Source organism: Mobula hypostoma, chromosome 5 (genome assembly GCF_963921235.1).
Source record: "Mobula hypostoma chromosome 5, sMobHyp1.1, whole genome shotgun sequence".
Lineage (NCBI taxonomy): Eukaryota > Metazoa > Chordata > Chondrichthyes > Myliobatiformes > Myliobatidae > Mobula > Mobula hypostoma.
In genome coordinates this window covers 181,398,979-181,421,320 of record NC_086101.1, presented here as the reverse complement: position 1 = coordinate 181,421,320, position 22,342 = coordinate 181,398,979, and the positions used below count along the sequence as shown (strand labels likewise).

Sequence of the window (22,342 nt, the reverse complement as noted above, 5' to 3'; positions counted from 1 at the left end):
ATTGATCTTGGAGTAGGTTAAAAAGTTGGCACAACCTTGTGGGCTGAAGGGCCTGTACTGTGCTGTACTAAGTTCTGTGTTCAAACTAAATGGGAATTGATGGACATGACCAAGCTCTGTGTTTCTAATAAACAAACCAATTTATGACAGGATTGTACAAAATCCATCAAGGGGTTATCTTTGAAAACACACTTGTTCAAAACAAGAAACAAAATGCATAACAACAGTAACCTAAGGAAATCCACCATCCCCCCCCCTTACTTTGCACCAAAAGCTTAGATCTTCAGAAAGTTGTTGTCCATAATCAGTGACACCCAATTTTTGTGTAAAAAACGTCTTTTTCAACGTCTTTTTCAAATAAACCAAAATAAGTTTTTTTTTACAGAAACCTTCTTGTTCTTTATAAATGTTTCTCAACTGAAAAGTCAGTTTAAATTTTGGAAAACATTTATTTTCTGTTTACCTTCAACTTTTTCCTTTGCAATTGCAAAATTAAAAAAATCTCCATATTATACTCAACATGATGAACTCTGAAACAAGCATATAGTGGGAAAATGAAGGAACATGTATAAAACAGGAATGCCATGGAGATGCAACAGATTGCAGATGCTGAAATCCAGAGCAAAAAAAAAACTTTGAGAGGAATTCAGTGAGCCAGGCAGCATCTGTGAAGGCAATGGGAATTTGAGTTGAAGCTCTGCAGCAAAAGAGGACAACAGCCAGTATAGTACCAAGTCTTGGTGAGAATGCTTCTATTAAAGTACCAAATGCTGAAGAGTAGATGAGTTTAGTATGTTTTTTTTAAATGCAATTCTTCATTACAAAAATAAAGACTGCAGTGTCTTCAGAAACAACTAAAATCTCCAGAGGAAATTCCTGATGGGAATCCCAAGTTGTTTTTTTTAAATCTTCTTCCTTCATATGAATAAGATTGTCCTGATTTCTAATTGTTAATGGGCGATATTAAATAATTTATAGAAGTAGTAACAGCCATTTTAACATTTGCCCTGCTGCACCTTCATATGATACAACATGATTTTTGAAAATCAAAGTCCAAGACTTTTCAAAAACAGAAATCTTTATTTCTTAATCTCCCTTCTCATAATAATTCCATGTCACAGTGTCCTTCAGGTGGCTTAGCTATTCAGTTGTTAACTTAAGTGCAAGACTTGACAACAAACAACACAATTCCAACTCCAACTCAGCCCTCAGACAAAACTTAAGTGCAAGTGTTTTTTTTAAATGGGTTCTTTTGGGTTTGTTTTGTGGCTGCCTGTAAGGAGATGGATCTCAAGGTTGTAAAATATATACATACTTTGAACTTTGAAAACACTGTCCGAATTTTCCCCATGCTAATTTAAGGCCAAGGACAAATTTAATGTTAACATTGGCACATCTGAGAATAGCCAATCAAATGCCAAATGTTGAATGAACCATTTATGGCAAAGATGTATTAAAACTGGAGAGGCTGAAGGAACGTTTCATTTCAAAAACAAGCATATTTGTTCTCTCCTCCCCAATCCTTCATCTCACCCGAACAAGAAAAAAAAACTTAAAACAATTAGTTTAAATACTACAACACAAGGTTGGTAGTATTTAGAGTGAAAAAACAAAAATGCTGGAGGAGTTCAGCAGGTCAGGCAACATCTATGGAAAGGAATAAAATGTCGATGTTTCGGGGCGAGATTGTTCATCAGGACTCGGTTCTCAGCCCAAAATGTCGACTCTTTATTCCTTTCCATAGATGCTGCCTGACCTGCTGAGTTCTTCCAGCATTTTGTGTGTTCTCTGGATTTCCAGCATTTGCAGAACTCTCCTGCTATTGTTAATATTTATTTTTTTCTATTTCCTCATATACCACATATTCTAAGACAACTTCCTATGAAAATAGAAATAAATTGAAAGCAAAGCTAGTGCTTTGTTTTAAATAGAACAAACTCATCCAGAGTTTAATCTTCATACAACCTTCATAGCAACATACACATCTTGACTGAATTTCGTAATATTCTTTCATGAGTGATACCAACTATGAAAATAGATCTTTGTTGTAAAATTTGGACAACCCACATTATAAAATCTTGGTGACAGATCTTTGACCTGACTTATTATCCTTGTTTCTCCAACTACAGGTGCTGCCCAAACTGCTACTTCCAGCATTTATTGATGAAGTAATCACATCAAATGCCAAAGATCACATAACTATATGCTATATTTTATGTCACTTCTATGGAATGAAAGCCAAAACAGAAAAAATACAAACCCCTTCATACAGAGAAAATTCTTTTCAGTAAAATATTTTACAAAATAATTATATGATTATAAATCTCTCTTATTCTGCAATATTTACACACATCACACGCACTTTTTAAAAAAGGAAGAAAAGTTAGGGGCTCATTGCCCCACTTAATTTGTTAACCCTACTACCAACATCCAGTGCTATTGTAGCCCTTGCACTATTATGTCAGTTTTGAATTAATCCATTTCCCAAATTGCTGCATCAGACCATTGGCACAACTATGTGCAACTTATAACTAAACAATATAAAATATAAACAGGGATTCAGTTACTAAAGTGCTAACAATGGCTAGATGGAAACAGAAAGGATCTGATTGTACACAAAAGATTACAATGACCAGCTCTTAAATAATCCTCATTTAAAAAGGTTAACGTACTTCACTGTGCAATTTTATAGTTTTAAGTTTAAATGTTCTGGTAAAGTTGTAAATGGTAGTTTTTTTTTAGGCAGCCACATGACCAATTAGGTAAATATTGTCATACAGATGGCCTACAAAATCCTCACTAATATTGTGAGCAGCACGTCGTGTATTCCGGATAAATTCCCGCTTGGACATCTTGTTCTTCACGTGTGGACTATTCAAATCGATGGAAAGCAGGATCAGGGAATAGCAAAGTACATAAACAGCATCTACAACAAAAAGACACAAAAAAACTTGCATTAATGTGAGTGTCAACAGAGTACAGTCGACCTTCACTAATCCGACTACCTGTAATCCGGTTCCTTCGATAATCTGGCACTGATTATGCTTAATGTGATCCTTCTGTAATTCAGCATTTTCACTAATCCGGCACTTGTCAGGTCCCAATGGTGCTGGATTAGTGAAGATCGACCTGTATCTGATTTGACCGACATTCTGTAGATGTGTGTCATATCAGGTGATTTTCATAAATATTTTCCTTCATCTGGAATGCCTTTCTGCTTAATCATCAGGTTTATTTGGAAACACAAGTAGGGGTAGACCACAGGAGCTCATACATCTGCTCCTGCATTCAATAATATGATTGGCCTTGTATCTTATCCATTATTCCAGTACATCCTCATATTTTAATTTTCTTCAATTGGCAAAATTCTTAATCTCTATTTTAAATACGCTCAATGATCTAGCTTATAACCCACTAGGGATGTAGGAATCCTTCCATTTACAACTCTCCACATAACAAAATAACTCATCTCTGAATAATGACCAATTTTACAATCTCAGACTGTGCCTTCTGATTCTAGATGCATCACTAAGGTGGAGTAATTTCATGTCATCTACTCTGCCAATTATTTTTAGAATCATGCATGTCTCAATGAAATCAGCTCTTTAAAAAAATCATGTAAATTTGGGTTAATCTTACTCATTCTCACCCCATCACATAACCTCATCATCTCAGGAATCAAATCTACTGAAACTACACTCCCAAGACAAGAATGTCCTGTTTACTATGGTAATGGATGTCAATGAGATCAAAGTCCTCTCTTTATCTTATTACCTTAAAAGCAACTTCAGTTTCCCACAGAACTCAATAAAAAAAAACTTCTGCTTGAATAACAGCATTGTCAAGCTGTTGGATATGTACTCCCTTCATAGCACAGTATAGCACAGGAACAGGCCATTCGGCCCACAATGTTGTGCTGAACCAGCTAAAAAGCAAATCAAAAACACCCAAACACTAATCCCTCCTACCTACACCACGTCCATATCCCTCCATCTTCCTTACATCCATGTGCCTATCCAAATGTCTCTTAAAAACCTCTAACATATTCGCCTCTACCACCATACCAGGCAGCACATTCCAGGCAACCACGACTCCTGAGCAAAAAAAAACATCCTACACATCCCTCTTGAACCTACCCCCTCTCACCTTCAATACAGGCTGTCTGATATTAGATATTTCAGGCCTGGGAAACAGAAATTCTGTCCACTCTATCAATGCCTCTCATAATCTTGTAAACCTCTATCAGATCTCCCCTCAGTCTCAGATACACCAGCATAAAAAGATACCCAAGTTTGTCCAGCCTCGCTAAACCAGACAGCATCTTCTGCACCCTCTCAGAAGCCTCCACATCCTTCCTATAGTGGGGCATTACAGGGAACTACCAACCTCATGCATGATTTTAAAGAGAGGCTGGCAAAATTTTGACCAGGCCATAATTTGCATCATTAAAGAATAAGTGTTTGGATATGGCCAATACATTCTGGTCATCAAATCCAAAAACTTAATCTTCTAGGATATGGAAAAACTCTCTTCAACAAATTTAGATAAGCTACAGTAAAATTATAATATGTAGCAAGTATGTTTTGGACTGATGTTATTTAAGCGTCAGCTGCGTTTATGCACCACCTTTAATATTGCAGGACATCCAATGTGTTCCCAGGAATCTTACTAACAAATAACAACTTCAAGCTAGGCAAGGATATATTAGAAGCCAAGAACAAAGCAGTAGTCCAAAAAGTCTATGAGACTTAAGTTGCTTTTTAAAAGAGAAGGTAGATGTGTAAAAAGATTTGAAGTGGGAATTCTGGACTTGGCCTGGCTACTAAAGGAATGCATGCCCGAAAATGCATAGTGCATAGAATTGCCTACAAACTTAGAGAGTAATACATTTTGTGAAGTGATTAAGAGCAGAGGAAGATACTTCAAAGATCCAAGTATCCACGACTTTAACTTTTCACTTGCATGTTAAATGCATGGAACAGGATCTCAAAAGCAGGCCTAAGGTAATATCATAAATGGTCTGATATGCTGGCATAAGCCAGAAGGGCAAGATGAAGCAGCTTACAATCACTTAATCCTTCAGATATTTTCAGTTCTGAGTTATGGATGCAAAAGCTGAATATCAGATGAAAAATGAGGGCAACCATTCTTATTATCAATGCAATATTTAATTGAAATGAAAGTTGAAAGGGAATAACCTCCTGGGGCGGGTGGGGGGTGGGGTAGAGTAAACTTGACACAGGAAGAGGCAAAGGTTCTAATGGATTGATTGTTACAATCCCAGAACATCGAAGCAGGTCATCTGCTCTGTGCTGTCAGATCAGATATCTTCTGATGCTTCATTGATGATCTTCCTGCCGTCATAGACTGAAAATAGAGCAGTTTGCTGACAAGTTTGGTGTCTAGCTCCGTTCATTAACATTTTTGATATGAAACAGCTCATGTCAGCCAACAGCAAGACTCTGGAAAACATCCTGGACTGACAACTGGCAGGCAACATTTATGCCATAAAGAAATTAATTCTATTGTGGGACACAATCCCTAACACACATCAGGGATTCTGGCTTCATTTCATTTTTGTTGCAGTTTTTGGAAAAACAAATGGGCCGCAACCACTAGGGCAGAGTAATGCCTGGCTGAGTGTTGAGATTCAGGAAATATTGAATAGAATTAAAAGCAACTTATCCAGGGAGACACTCTTATGGATGTTAGAAAAATGGAGTGCAATGTAGGAGGGAAAGATTAGATCGATCTTGGAGTAGATTAAAAGGTCAGCACAACTTGGTGGGCCAAAGGGCATGTACTGCGCCCTGTGTTATGTTCGATACCACTTTTATGAATAATTTACGGCAGCTAATTATCCATTCAGATCAAATGGTCTATAATGGTATTGATACTTTACATGGTAGTAGAAAACCTTATGACAACAGGAAAATCTTTAAATATGGCTCAAGGCAGAAACCAAGCATCCATTTATCAAGCTTACTTCGAATTAAATTATTTACTTACTAGATGTTGTAGATTTAAACACTACTTTTTCCCCAAAGCCCAGCTATTTTACTAGCTTTGTAACTATTTGACAAGGTTACTTTTGAGTTAGTTTAGTTACCTGACAGGTCATACAGTATTGTGATTTAATATTCTGGATACTGCACTGACCATCACAGAAAAATCCCTCCCCACCATTGAGAACACCTATAAGGAGCACTACAACAAACAAGCAGCTTCCATCATTAAAGATCCTCACCATCCAGGCCATGCTCTCTTCTTGCTGCTTCCATTGGGTAGGAGGTACAGGAGCCTTACGTCCCACACCACTAACTTAGGGAACAGTTACTACCCTTCAACCATCAGTCTCCTGAACCAGCATGAATAATTTCACTCACCCCAACTCTGAATTTATTCCACAACCTATAGATTCATTTTCAAGGACTCAACACCTCATGTTCTCAGTATTATAAAAAATAATAAATATTTGCACAGATTGTCTTTTGCACTTTTGTCAGTCTTTGTGTGCAGTTTTCTGTTGTTTCTGTTGTGTTTCTTTATATCTACTGTGAATACCTGCAAGAAAATGAATCTCAGGGTAGTATATGGTGACACATGTTCTTTGATAATAATTTTACTTTGAACTTCCAGAACTGTACCTGATGCAAAGGATTTCTTGTTGCACATTACTGTGGGGGCACCATGGTAGCATAGCAGTCAGCACAAAGTTATTACAGCTTGGGTTGTCGGAGTTTGGAGTTCAATTCCAGCATCCTCTGTAAGAAGTTTGTATATTCTGCCCATGACAACATGAGTTTCTTCTCACAATCCGAAGATGTGACAGTTAGTAGGTTAATTGGTCAACGTAAATTGATCTGTGATTAGGCTAGAGTTAAATAATTGATTTGCTGAGCGGCTTGGCTCGTTGGGCCAGAAGGGCCTGTTCTGTGCTGTACGTGATATTTAAAAGGAATTACCATAGAAACGGTAACACTGTTCCAGAACAAAACAAACAAGGAACATGATAAGCTCAATGCATTCAACAGCACTCTACATTTTTCCAGGACCTTTTGAAATGTTGTGTCCAAAATACAGCAGACGTTTTAGTCCCTACCTCCGTCACTTTCACTGACAAACTTTAATATTTATCACCAGTGATGTATCCTCCTCAGTTGTGAAAGTTCCAACGACAACATTCATGCATAACTATCTTCAGTGGTACTGTGTAGAATGCAGTGACATTTGGACTCCAAGAACTGATTGGTTAGTAGTGTAATTGCACAGTGAGGATCACATTACAATGTTTGTGCTCTCTGTCGTTATTTAGTAAGATCTGTGTTCAATATACAAATTGTGCAGACAATGTAGCATAGCAGTTAGCACGATGCTAGAACAGCTCAGGGCAAAGTCCAGAAATCAATTCCGCATACTCTGAAAGAAAGTTTGTACTTTCTTCCCATGAACTGTGTGGGTTTCCTACTGGTACTCCAGTTTCCTCCCACAGTCCAAAGATGTACCAGTTAGTAGGTTAATTGGGCATTGTAAATTGTCCTGTGATTAGACTAGGGTCAAATAGGGCAATGACACTCATTGACCCAGAAGGGCCTGTCTGTGCTGTATCCTTAAATAAATAAAATTAAGGACGCACTACAAAATATCATAACTTACTTACTGCATGGAAATACTTCAGTGAATATTGATCAAATTGCCAAAAAACTCAAGTCACTTCTAACTTTGCTCTGGAAAAGTACCCATCAGTGAAACTGAGTATAATGCAAAAGGCAAAGTTTAATATTTTAAAACAGTAAATGAACTTTTCCTGTTTCTGAGATTGCAAAATGTCAACTGCATCCAGTACTCTTGGGTATTCTTTTCTTTCATTAATGAATTGCCAGGCCAAATTTCAAACACACTCGGGAGCTGCAACATATGAAGAGATCATGTTTATACAATCTCTGCAGGAATTCAAGCGAAATTCTTTGGCTCTGGCCTTTGGAAAGTCTAATGCAGCTCCACAGGCTAAGATAAGTTGCAAAAGGTCAAAAAGGGATTATTACCTGGACTCAGGCCAAGATCTCTGGTCACAGCCGGGTTACAAGCACAAAATCGCTGTGAGAATTTGGTGATTAGTGTCTCCAGGTACTCTCCCCGCTCTTCAGGAGCGTGAATGCGCCGAAAGAACTCTCGAAGTGCATTAGGTAGGAATTGGTTGCTGAAATTGTGCAGTGTCACAAGCTCATCTAGCACATCCCTCCTAAAGAAAAAAATGTTTGCAACAATAAAAGTGTATAAATAACAACCTGTCATTGTAGGTCATAAAAGTAAATTATGCATTATATTTATTCCCCTCACTCAGATATTCACTAGAAAGCATACTGTCTGATCCAGAAAATTAGATGTTTAGTGAAAAATGTAGAAGAGGAAGTAAAGAGGCAATAAGAGTTGAAGGAGAAGAAAGATCTTAAGCACATGCAGAATTAATGCTGAAGTAATGACTCGAACATGGAACTAAGGGTAAATCGCAACCCCAGAGACTATTATGCCATCATTATTTTTTTAAGTTTATTTACATTTCAGATTCTATCTTAATCCCATGAGTATAACATAATCTTTAATTCTGAGTTCTGTAAAATATGGTAGAAGTTAAATAAAAACTGCTCTCTTTCCTCCATAGCATAACGCTGATGACAATTGGCTGGTTTTGAAACAATGGGAACTCAGGCGTGTGGACGTCCCTCTGGTGTTAGGGGGTCTTGGGCATTCTTGAGCATATCACCGAGAATTACAATCAGGATGGCAAATTGTAATTTGGTCTTTACTGCAAGAGGATTTCTTTACAAGAATAAAGGTACCTCACTGTAATTAAAAGGTACAGTATTGGATAAAATTTCACAAGGTTCCATTGGTTTGATTCTTGGAGTGGGCAGAGAGCAATGGGGGCAGGGGTTTGTTTGACTAGGAGGGTTAATTCAGACTGATTGGAACTCTTATGGGACCACAGTGCACATACACGGGAATGATGTTTCACTCATGTGGGAGATTTCAGATTCATGGGGATTATCAGCTCAAAAGGTGCCAGCCATTCAAGACTGAAAAAAAAGGTTTCCTTACCTATGGAATAGTATAAAGTTTTGGAATACACTACACAGAGTTGTGAAAGCTCAGTCAGAAACTATGTTTAAGATAGAAATCGGTAAATATTTGGATATTAAGAGAACCAAAAGGAACGGCATTTGTATAAGAAAGTGCATCAAGGCAAAAGGTCAGGCCTGATCATAATGATTAGCAGGGTACTCACAAAAGATTGAACAGTGAACTGCTGTCGTATATAATATTCTCAAGTTCGTTAGATCTTTGTGGGCTTCTTTCTTTAAGTTTGGTGCCAAGTATTGGCAAGTTATTTCAGTGTAGTGAAAACAGTTCATTTAGGTTTAGGTGAACTGCAACTGAGGAAGAACATCCACAAGAAGAATGGATCTCAGCACGGGTTTAGGTTGGGGGAAGTGGTGGTGAGAAGTGTTGGGGAAAGCATTCAAAAGGTCAAAGTGACTAACGAGTAAAGCCACAGAAATTGTGGGTGGAACCGGTACTCAATGATGGCAAATAGCTTCAAGTTAATAAATACTATTTTTAAAATTTAAAAATTGGCCCTTAAGCTTACTGTTTTCCCTCCTGGGCCCTATTGCATCTCAATCTAGCTAAAATACCTTTATTACCCTAATTAGCATTTCAGCAAAACAGAATGTGTTCTGCAACCAAAAGGAAAACTAGAAACAAGTCATTTTGCAGAGTCTGTTTTACATCCAAAAGATGGAAAGGTTATCTAAACATGCCCAGGCTCTCAACAAATTTACCCAGTGGGCTAGAGCCACACAGAACAGGAAGATTCCAGGTTCAATCCTTGATGTTGAGACAACAACAATTGCCTCATTGTGCCAGACTGAAAATCAACCAGAATTTGAGATTCCCATTGGTATTCAACATCCCTTGCAGGCTGTATATATATTAGTGTGCAATGAAACACTTGTAGAATATGCATATCACACTAGTATCGAGTCAAGCTCATAGTTAAGCCTGCAAAACCCCTAACCTAATTCCTGTTCAGTGGCAAGGCTTATAGAAAAGTAATGCCACTTGCACGAGAAAATAAATCAGATTTCATGTCTCCAAGATATAGACTTGGAGAGTTGAAATAAGCAACGTAGGAGGTAAATAACTAGTTACTTATGGAAATAAACAACACAAGTAATATCACCTGTTGATATAGCAAAGGAAATCAAAAACACCAATATTTCTGAATTTTTTTAATGTTTACTGTCTGAACTATAATTAGTTTTTCAGACCAAAAACATTTTTAAAAATTTGTTCAAGAAAATTACACTTTCTCAAACCCCATACATTACCAATAGTCAATTGCGAAAAATACATCTATCCGGGCAACCTCTTTTTTTAAAAAAAAACAACAGTTTTTGAAGATTAGCTATCAATATGTTCATTTACAGTGCTTTTTAAAGAATAAATAAAACATTGTTTCTTGGGCAATACTCTCTAAACTGAAGTGTATGGAAATATTTGAAAGAACACCATAATGATGAAGAAATCTACTTCAAAAACAAATTGACAGTTTACATCTGGAGGTACTCAAAAATTATGATAATTCTGTCTTTTAGGATTACTACAATGCATCCAATGCAACATCCAAACTCACAATGGACGTCAGTACTCCTTGATATTGTGTGTGTGTGTGCGCGCGCGCTCTCTCCCCCCACCCCTTTTGTTTTAATACACAGGTTATCAAATTTGTTAACATCCCCTCCTAACCAGTTCTTACAAAAGAAAAAGTGTCTAAAATTGTCCCGATACCAGCAAATAGCTTCAGTATTCAGTTTTATAATTTAATCATGGGTAGTAATATTTATTGCTGGTTGCCAGATATTCTAAGATTATGGCAATGGGCTACCTTCTTAGTCATAGTGTTATAGTCATGGTACAACACAACAGGATCCAATCAACCTTCTGCCCAACCAGTCCATGCTGACCACAGTACTCATCCAGCTGTTTTGCCCACCCAGAGCAATTTCCTGCTCATTCCATGTACTCAACACCTTCTTGAGCTGATACCACCAACATACTAAATGTCTGCTTCAAGGACCTATTAACAATCAACCGCATTGGTGCAAGAATAGAACTGAATACAGATCAATCTGGGTTTGCTCAAAATACGGTTCTTTTCCTACAAACACTGCCCACTACGGGATCAGAATTCATGTGTACAAGAACTTTACCTGTCATCTAAATAAATTCGAAGCTTCTTCCAATTTAGTGTTCTTGTGTAGAAAATAAACTTTGCAATTTCCTTTGGGACATTGTCCAGTATTCCCTTACGAAAAATGTAACCTATACCCTGTAAAGGAAACAAAGTCTGTAATATGCATTTAAACATAAAATTTAAAACAAAACCAAAGATAAAATCAATAGATATTTCAATATAGCAGTGAAAACGGTCTTCCTGAAGCAGTCACAACTTAAAAGCATTGGGCTTTAGGTGGTTGCTACAAATTTGCACACTCATGACTTTTGAAGCACAGAACAGAGACTCATCGTCAATCAGACATGGCAATGTGTTAAACATTAACAAAAGTTTGCAGAGTAGGCATTCACTTTTCAGTGCTCCCCAAGAGGAATCATTTACTACCATAAAATAGGCTGAAAGACCACAAGACATAGGTGCAGAATTAGGCCATCAAGCCTATGGAGTCTGCTCTGCCATTTCATCATGGTAGATCTCAGATCCCATACACCTGCCCTCTCACCAAATCTCGATTGTCCGATCAACCAGGAATCTATCAACTTCTGCTTTCAAAATACCCATGGACTTGGCCTCAGCTGCAGTCTGTGGCACAGCATTCCACAGATTCACTACTCTTTGGCTAAAAAGAATTCCTCCTCACTTCTGTTCTTAAAGGTTGCCCCTCAGTTTTGAGGCTGTCCCCTCTAGTTCTGGATACCCCAACCAGACGAAACATTCTCTCCACATCGACTTTATCTAGTCCCTTCAACATTCAGTAGGTTTCAGTGAGATCCCCACGCATTCTTCTAAATCCCAGTGAGCACAGGCCCAAAGCTGCCAGACGCTCCTTACATGTTAACTCCTTCATTCCCAGAATCATCCTTGTTAACCTCCCCTGGACTCTCTCCAAATGATAATACATCCTTCCTGAGATAAGGGGCTCAAAACTATTGACAATACTCCTAGTGTGGCCTGACCAGTGTCTTATAAAGCTTTTCGCTTTGTGCATTATCTCTTTGTGTTTATATTCTATTTCCCTTGAAGTAAATGCCAGCATTGCACTTGACTTCCTTACCACAGACACGCCCTGTGAAATAACCTTCTGGGAGTCTTGCATGAAGACTCCCCAGTCCCTTTGCACCTCTAATGTTTGAATTTTCTCCCCATTTAGATAATAGTCTGCACTATTGTTCCTTTTACCAAAATACATTATCGTATATTTCCCAAAACTGTATTCCATCTGCCACATTTTTGCCCATTCTTCCAATTTGTCAAAGTCTTCTGCAATCGCATTGCTTCCTCAGCACTACCTACTCCTGCACCTATCTTCATATCATCTTCAAACTTTGCTACAAAGCCATCAATTCCACTATCTAAATCATTGACAAACAATTTGAAAAGTAGCGGTCCCAATACTGACCCCTGCGGAACACCACTAATCACCGGCAGCCAACCAGAATAGGTCCCCTTTATTCCCACTCGCTGTCTCCTGCCTGTCAGCCATTCCTCTAAGCATGCCAGCATCTTTCCTGTATTATCTTGTTAAGCAACCTCATGCCAGGCATCTTATCAAATGCCTCCTGAAAATCTAAGTAAGTGACATCCACTGCCTCTCCTTTGTCCACCCTGCTTGTTACTTCTCCGAAGAATTCCAACTGATTTGTCAGGCAAGGTTTCCCTTTACAGAAACCATGCTGACTTTGGCTTATTTTATCATTAGTCTCCAAGTACTTCAAAACCTCATCCTTAATACTGGACTCCAACACTTTACTAACCACTGAGGTTAGGCTAACCGGTCTACATCTTCCCCTTTTGTCTTCCTTCCTTCTTAAAGAGTGGAGTGACATTTGCAAATTTCCAGTCCTCCAGGATCATGCCCGAATCAAGCGATTCTTGAGACATCATGACCAATGCATCCGCTGTCTCTTCAGAAACATCTTTCAGGACTCTGGGGTGTAGTCCATCTGGTCCAGGTGACATCCACCTTAAGACCTTACAGTCTGCCTAGCACTTTTTCTTTTACAACAGCAATGGCACTTACTCCTGCTCCCTGACACTCAGGAACTTCTGGCATTAGCTAGTGTCTTCTACAGTAAAAGACTGAAGCAAGGTACTTATTAAGTTCATCTGCGATTCCTTTGTCCCCATTACTACATCACCAGCATCATTTTCTAGTGATGAAATATCAACTCTCACCCCCCTTTTACTCTTCATATAACTGAAAAAAACTTTTAGTATCTTTTTTGTATTATCAGCTAGTCTGCCCGTATTTTTCATTTTTTTCCTCTTCTTATAACTTTTTTTAGTTGCATTTGTTGGATTTTAAAAGTTTCCAATCATCCAACTTCCCACTCACTTTTGCTACTTTATATGGCTTTTATGCAATCCTTGACTTCCTTTGTCAGCCACGGTTGCCTAGCCCTGTCATTTCAGAGCTTTTCCTTCTGTGGGAAATATCTATCTTGCACCTCATGAACTATTCCCAGAAACTTCAGCCACCTCTGTCCTGCCATCATCCCCACCAGGACGGATGGAAATGGTCAAAACAACTTGTGGAGCCTGAACTGTGGGAACCATGACCGAAACAAGAAATATCTTGACTCAGCCTTAAGTAGAAACTTGTTATTTGTTTATATTAATTGCTGCACTGGCAACACACCCTGTGCTGATATTTTAGGTTGAAGGACACTCCAGAACAAACTAATCCTCTTCAAATACCGCAGCATTGCACAAATAGTTTTTGGTGTGGAACAGAATTTGAGCAAAGATAGTTTGCCTGCGCAGGCCCATGTCAGAGGTAGCAAGCACATTTTCCAAAGGGCATGGAGTGCCCTGGCCAAAATTCAACCCTGAACCAACAATGCAGCAAATAATTCCATACTTTTTATGGAACCTTATTCTGAAAAATTGGCTGCTTTTGTCTGGCCAAAGAATATGTGATCTTCCTTTAAAAAAAATATTCACCATTAACTAAGCTCTTGGATATGAACAGCATTGCATTTTTGAGGTGATTTTAAGCATATGAGAGTAATGGAGAAATAAGGAAATTTGGATAAATCATAAAGAGTGGCAGCTGCTATGCCATATATCTAATGTTATAAATGCAATGTAATCCTTCCCTCAGAGCATCCATGCACAATTTCCCAAGAAAACCATCATCCTCATCATTACGTGCTGTGTCAAGATGTGGGTGGTGGGTTGGAGATACGTTTCTACCGAAGGAGGTGTAAGGCACTCCTCTGCTTGCCTGCAGATCACCCTTGGGCAAGTTGTAGCACCTGCTTAGTCCCCTTCACCAATCAGAGTTACGTGAAGCAACGGGAGCAGGTGGTGGATGGTCATATGAGCAGTTGGTGCATACACTGACGCCAGTAAGATAACCTCTGAAGGGTATTGATGATGGCTGGAGTCACCCCTGTTATAAAGAAGCTGCCCAGGAGCCAATGGAAACCTACTTCTGAAGAATTTTCTAAGAACAATCATGGTTATGGACCATGATCGCCCATGTCAAGAAAACTATACTGTAGCCATTAAGCAACACACATCAAAGTTGCTGGTGAACGCAGCAGGCCAAGCAGCATCTGTAGGAAGAGGTGCAGTCGACGTTTCAGGCCGAGACCCTTCGTCAGGACGCTGCTTGGCCTGCTGCGTTCACCAGCAACTTTGATGTGTGTTGCTTGAATTTCCAGCATCTGCAGAATTCCTGTTGTTTGCTGTAGCCATTAAGAAGTGCTCCAGTCCTTAAACCCATAGAAAGTAAAAAAGCAGTCTAGTTTATGAATTACAGACACCATAGGATAAAAATAGATAGTCTAGCACCAGGAGTACTTCTCCTCCTGACTCAAAGTTTCATTCCACTACTTTGATTGAATTACATTTTCTTACTGAATTGGGTACAAGGTTTAGATGATGCCAGGGCTCAATGAGCTTTCAGACAAAAAAAAAAGCAGCAGCAATATTTGCACCAACATGATGGAAAAAAATGATGCTGTAAAACACAAAAATGCTGGAGGAACTCAGCAGGTCTGGCAGCATTTATGGAGGTGAATAAATAGTCAGTACTTTGGGCCAAGATCCGAATCCTAACGAAGGGTCTCAGTTCCCAAAATATCAACCGTTTATTCATTTCCATTGATGCTGCCTGACCTGCTGAGTTCCTCCAGCATTTCATGTGTGTTACTCTGGATTTCCAGCAGCTGCTGAATCTCTTTTGTTAATTGCTGCTGTCATTTTTATACATGGTGTTTACAAAAATAGAAAAAATATTTGGGAGGCTGGAAGGCTAAGTGGGCTGACTGCAATGAACCATTAAGTGTACAGTATGTTGATGGAAAGTCTGAAGTCAAATGATGATAGGAAGCTTTATAAGACGACAACATGTCACCTCGCTCGATGTACAGTTGTCCTTTACATTACCATTTATATTGCACCTCATGTAACCCAAATCCAAAACACAATGCATGCCATGTTTGATGAATTTTCCTTTGCTTCAGTTCAAGTTCATTACAGGTCAAAAATGACTGGGAAAGATGCACTTTATTTTAAAGCATCAGTTCAATGGCTCAGATAGGAATGAAATTTGTTGGACCAGAATTCTGAACTACAGAGAAAACCAAAAGACTTCCAAGTTGCCTGCCATTTCTGTTACATACATGATGATGAATGCTTGCAGCATAAGCTTTGCCTAAGCCTAATGTGCAGTCAAAAAATATCATTTGAAAAGAATAAAGCTAAATAGTAAAAGTAAATTAGCCCAAGTAATCATACAAATAGTAAAAGTAATCAGCCCAAGATCATACAAAATTTTAAGTTTCAGGTTCACTGGATCAGAATGGTATTGTTCTTTAAACAAAAAACAACTATTGTTAAAATAGAAATTAAATGAATCCCAAATTGAGATGAAATTATAATTGCTGCATTCCTGTAACAGGTGTTGCAGCTAATGCAATTTTCTGTTTGGCACCTGGAACAGAGAGAGAGTTAAATTCTGATCACATAGCAAAAGTATTCTAACTATTTTGAAACTAAAAGTTTAATTTCTCACCAATATTCTTTTACATGACAAAACAAAAGTGTATCAATTACATTTATTGTTTTTACTCCAATATCTACTATGTAGCTTACTCCAGTTGCATTCTGAATACATTGGATTAGATCGGCATTCTTAACCAGCATTATCTATACATAAAATGATAGTGAAAGATGATATCCTGTTAGATCAGTTGCAGTTTCAGTGTCAAACCAATCCTATCACACACTAACAAAAGCAGTAAAAATGAATGCTTAACTATCCCGTCTTATTCACAACATATTACAGTAAATCTCAAATTCTTAGTAGCACAACTATGATATTTTGTAAATGTTCGCTTTAATTTATGTGACATATGAATTCAGCAGCTCCAGTTCAAATTCTTCCTGCTGAAGGAGGTTATAGCATTATTCATTTCATTTTAAAATCTTTTTATTAATTATTATTGAAAATCAACAAAAAATACATTAAAATAATCAAGTCCAAATTCTGTTTGAATTTGGAGAAAATTAGAAGTGCGGTTTATGACCCTTCCATTAAGTTTGAAAAAACTTGGAGGCCATTCATTCAGCATTTTCATTTGATGTAATTTGATCATTTCCAAATTTGTTTTATCTCTCTGTACTGTTGTTGGAGGGGAATGGAGTCGTCGACACTAAGGTTTTCTTCTTTTCCATTTTTAACTTGTTAGTTTTGCCCAAGTCTTTTAGTTTAGTTGATTAATTCTGTTTTTCTTTGGGGATAGGGTTTGTTTTTTTTTGTTTCGTTTTTTTTCTTTTTCATGGTTTTTTTCCCAGTTTTTTTTTGCTTTGTATTATCTGTTGTTAGTTCTACATGATTGGGAGCTTTGTTAATTTACACTATTTGGTTTTGCAATTACTTTTTTTTAAGTGTAACAATATATCTCCTACTATTAGTATTATTGGTATGTTTTGTTTCTATATTTTGAAATTAATAAGGGGGGGGAGAGAGAGAGAGGGGGAGGCGGAGGAGGAGGAGGAGGAGGAGGAGGGCAAAATGTTAAAGCTATTTTTTTTTGGAAAAAAGGAAGAAAGAACCCCTACTAACTAAAACAAAAAAAACCCTGCTAACAAAAAAAAAGAGAAAAAAAAACCCATTTGGAGCACAGACCTGGAGCTATATGCCATACAAGCTTCCATAAAAAAAGACATCAATCCGCCAACCAAATCCATTTACCCAAGAATCAGCAGGGGACCATCTTAATAAACTCAAATCAAATGATAGTAGCAGGCAAAAGAGCCCCACCTTTTCTCAAAGTCAAATCGAGGATCAAAAGTTCGACTTCTGATTTTTTCCAAACTAAGACATAGAATCACTTGAGAGAACTATTGTATCAAAGTGGGAGCAGAGGCATCTTTCCATTTTAATAAAACAGCCAACAATGTAACAAATGCAATTACATGTTGGTCTGATATAGAACTACCATGAATATATTGAGGAATAATACCGAACAAAACTGTCAGTTTATTAGGTTGTAAATTAAGTTTTAGAGCTTTGGAAATTGTGGAAAAAATAGATTTCCAAAACTGTTTCAATACAGAACACGACCAAAACATATGTGTCAATGTAGCTATCTCAGTTTTACATTTATCACACTATCAACATTAGGAAATATTTTCGGCAGTCTCTCCTTTGTCAAATAATAATGATGTACAATTTTAAATTTAATTAGAGAATGACCGGCGCAAATCGAAGAAGAGTTAACTAACTTCAAAATTCGCGACCAATCTTCTGTTATCAGGGTAATGTTAAGTTCTCTTTCCCAATCTTGCTTAATTTTAAATAGAGGATAATTATCCTGTTTTAATAGTAAATTATAGATTTTCCCAATAAAACCTTTCGCTAAAGGGTTCATTTTTAAAATCATATCTAACAGGTTGGAATCTTGTATACATGGAAAATTACTTAAATATTCTTGTAAAAAGTGTCTGACCTGAAGATATTGCAAAAAGTGCGAGTGTGAAAGACAGTATTTAGTTGCTAATTTCTCAAAGGACATCAATTGGCCTTCTTGAAACAGATCCATAAAGGAATAAATTCCTTTATTCCTCCAAAGAGAAAAGGTAGGATCACTAAGTGAAGGTTTAAATGAATAGTTTCGATAAATTAAACTAAGGTGGTTAAATTTTTTAAGATTAAAAAACTTACAGAACTGATACCAAATTTGTAATGACTGCTTAATCATAGGATTTATATTTAAAATAGAAATTTTGGCTAGTTGTACCAGTAAAGAAGCTCCTAATAGCGAACTTAAGTAAAATTGTTTCACAGCTTTCAATTCCAAATCAACCCACGGTGGTCATTCATTTTTAAATCGGTCCAATATAACCAAGAACACACATAGTGTATATCAACTGCAGCATTAATCTTGGAAATCTCTGCTTTCAATCAAAGGAAAAAGACAACATTGCAATTCAGAAACAAAGTAACCCCGCATAACATGGAACAAATCTGCTTCAGTACTAAAATATCAGCCCTCTTTGATATTTAATTAACTATTTCAATGGCGTTTTCACAACCACGCAGTTATCATGGTGGATTTCAAACTGAAAACACAAGAAGGATTGTCATTTAAGTCACATGTATTGTTGACTGCTTCAGGTCTCTCATGTTTTGTCTGCAAAGTGAAAGATTTATTTTAGCTTCAGTGAGCAGACAGCACACCGCAATAGTAAAGAAAAGTCATGGCGTGATATTTACTTCTTGTGTTTAGTTACTATTAATACCATAGTAATAGTACCATTAATCTTTAACAGGAACACTTTAGCCCTTACCTAAAAGGGCAATTTTTTGGCATCTCTAGAAAATGACAGAAACAACGATAAACTGTGGTTGAGAGTTAATTACTGACAGTGATCCATAAACATAGAACAAGTCTTAATTTCAATCAACAATATATTTATGTTAGAATACCACACAATTCAATAGAAAAAATAAAATTTTCACTTGCAGGGGGCAAAATATTATGATCAATGACGAAGCATGTAAAGGGTCAGCTATCAGCAAACTAATGTTGTAAAAGAATTGATCCCCTTTGACCTTCGAATGTTCAGTTCAGTATATGGTAACATAGCAATCATACTTTCACAATTTCACTCATTTAACCTGTAAATACAAATGTGAAAAAAGACAGACTTTAAAATCTCTCATGAATATAATTTCGCACTACTCTGACTCTGACTGAATTATTTCAAGCCACATGTTTCATTAACAGCTGTTTAAACATTTATTCATCTCACTGCCATTTTCCTGTTGTAAAACTTTCATACCGTAGAAAACAGCAACTAAACTGTGCAAATAAAATCAAAATATTGTATTTAGGGAGGGAAGGCAGTGCAGGAGAGATATGATTAGCTCATGGAACTGGGTGCAGGAGGCAATTTGAAAATCAGTGCGGAAAAAAAAACTCCCAGTATGTCACCCTTCAATTCATTTACATTTGTGGACGTGACAAGGTTGGGTGTGGGATATGCTAAAGAAGAACAGGTCCCAGAAAGTTGGCTGGCATTTTAAAATTCATTAACCTAATTGCCCGCCTCTCTTTAATGCTCAGCTGCAGAGGAAGGGCTGTGTGGCAGTTAAGAAAGCAATACTGTTGGAGCTTTTGGAAAACATTAGGATAGTTGAGTCCCCAGGGCCAGATGGGATACACTCCAGGTTGAGCCTGGAGTATAGGTTGAGTCTGTGGTGAGGAAGACAAATGCAATGTTAGCATTCATTTCAAGAGGACTAGAATATAAAAGCAAGGATGTAATGTTGAGACTTTATAAAGCAGTGGTGAGTATTGTGAGCAGTTTTGAGCCCTTTAGAAAGGATATGCTCAAAGGAGGTTCACAAAAATGATTCCAGGATTAAATGGTTTGTCATAAGAAGAGCGTTCGATGGCTCTGGGCCTGTATTCGCTGGAATTCAGAAGAATGAGGGGTGACCTCATTGAAACCTATCAAATGGTGAAAGGTCCTGATAGGAAATGTTCTCTACACATCCACCCTATGATAAGAGAGTCCAAGACAAGGGGCCACAGCCTCAGAATAGAGGAGTGTCCTTTTAGACCAGAGATGAGGAGGAACTTCTTTTGCCAGAGAGTAGTAAATTTGTTGCCTCAGGCAGCTGTGGAGGCCAAGTCTTTATGTATATTTAAGCCAGAGATTGATAGATTTTTTGATTGGTCGGGCATGAAGGGATATGGGGAGAAGGCAGGAGATTGGGGCTGAGAGGAAAAATGGATCAGCCATGGTGAAATGGCCTAATTCTGCTCCTATACCTTATCGTCGTAATATGAGAATCAAGGGAAAAGATTGCTGCAGTTTTGAAAAGATGATCTTTGTGTTCTCACTGGCCATAGCAGATGATTGAAGGATGGCGAACTTTGTTAAAGAGTAATAGGGATAATCCTGGGAACTATAGGCCAGTGAGTTTTATGTCAGTGGTGAGTAAACTAATGGAGAGAATTCTTAGGGACAGGACTTATAAGCATTTGTGGAGGCATAGTCTTATTAGAGATAGTAAACAAGGCTTTGTGAGGGGCAGGTTGTGCCTACAAGGCTGATTATGATTTTTGTGGAGGCAACAGCAAAATGTGATACAGATGGAATGGTAGATGTGGTGCTTATGGATTTTAGTAAGTTGTTTGACAGGAACCCCATGGAAGGCTCATCTGGAAACTTATGAGGCATGGAATCCATGGAAACTTGACAGTGTGGATTCAGAATTGGCTAACCCACAGAAGACAGAGGGTTGTAGTACATGGAGTGTATTCTGCCTGAAAATCAGTGTTTCACAGAAATCTGATCAGCGACCCCTGCTCTTTGAGATTTTTATAAATGATTTGAATGAACAAGTGGAAGGGTAGGTTGGTAAGTTTGCAGAATGACATGAAGGTTGATGTTATGGATGGTGTAGGTTTCAGACAGGATGCAGAGATGGGCTGAGAAGTAGCAGATGGAATTCAATCTGGAAAAGTGTGAAGTGATACACTTTGGAAAGTCAAACTTAAAGGCAGAATACTAGGTTAGTGGCAAGATTCTTCGCAGTATGGAAGAACAGAGAGATTTTGTCCTCCAAATCCATAGATCCCTTAAAGTTGTTATGCAAGTTGATAGGGTAAGAAGACTTATGGTGTATTGGCATTGATTAGTTGGGGGACTAAATAATTCAAGAGCCACGATTTAATGCTGCTGTTCTAAATGATTGGACCACACTTGGAATTGCGTGTTCTGGTCACCTTTTTATAGAAAGGATGTGATTCCAGATTCAGGGATTAAATCAGCAATAACCATCATTCCAATATCTCTTCCATCATCCAACTTGTTAGCCCCATCCCACCTCAGGCCAGTCAGCAACACATAACAAGGCTACAGGTATTTACTTTACACTTGAGAAATCAAGTTATTCGTCTTTTCATCTATTACATTTCTGCCTTTGTAAATTTAGCACATGACACACAGCAGTTGCACTATATTTCCTCTCCAGTGAGAAATCTGGTTTGCATAAGGAATGGCAAATTTAACAATGCATTTAGTATTATGATTACCTCATGAGGGTTAGCATTGAAGGTAAGACTGCCTTCATCTAGCTGCATGTAGAGTTGTCTGTAGTTAAAACCTGGATAGACTCTATAGTATATGGAACAGTGACCCCAGGTGGACTTGCACAACCTGAAACAAAATTCATACACCTGTTGATACTTCATCAAAAATTCATGTTATTTTAAACTTACTATTTATTTGAGCAGAATGCCCAGACTGAATCCTAATACAAAATATTCGATCGTTTAATGGATTTTTATTTTTAAAAAACTTTTCAACGCTTTCCATTACCAGGTAACTGGGCTGTGTCCCCACTTCTATTCTATTATTGATCATTTTTACAAGAGGCATATAATATTTGACACATTCACCAATGAATTCTTCTTAATGCTATCTTGGACCATAAAAAGAAAAGTCCTTATGTTTGTGTATTCTTATTGTGTTTTAATCACTGGACAGCAAAATTTTTGCTAAGTGTTGCTTCCT

General features: G+C 37.7%; 1 protein-coding gene across 3 annotated transcripts in view; it reads right to left on the bottom strand.

The window, feature by feature from the left end:
• Window positions 1–282: 282 nt before the first annotated feature.
• The window catches only part of fbxo8 (F-box protein 8), a 96,598-nt gene continuing 74,538 nt past the window's right edge, over window positions 283–22,342 (bottom strand). For 2 of the 3 annotated variants that reach the window (XM_063047715.1, XM_063047716.1), the window contains exons 3-6: window positions 21,862–21,985; window positions 11,274–11,392; window positions 8,046–8,242; window positions 283–2,926 (exon numbers count right to left, since the gene is read on the bottom strand). In XM_063047715.1, the coding sequence (XP_062903785.1) occupies window positions 2,739–2,926; window positions 8,046–8,242; window positions 11,274–11,392; window positions 21,862–21,985 (628 nt within the window). In that variant the 3' untranslated portion in view covers window positions 283–2,738. The remainder of the gene's footprint in view (window positions 2,927–8,045; window positions 8,243–11,273; window positions 11,393–21,861; window positions 21,986–22,342) is intronic. The other variant, XM_063047714.1, reaches the window with a different exon arrangement.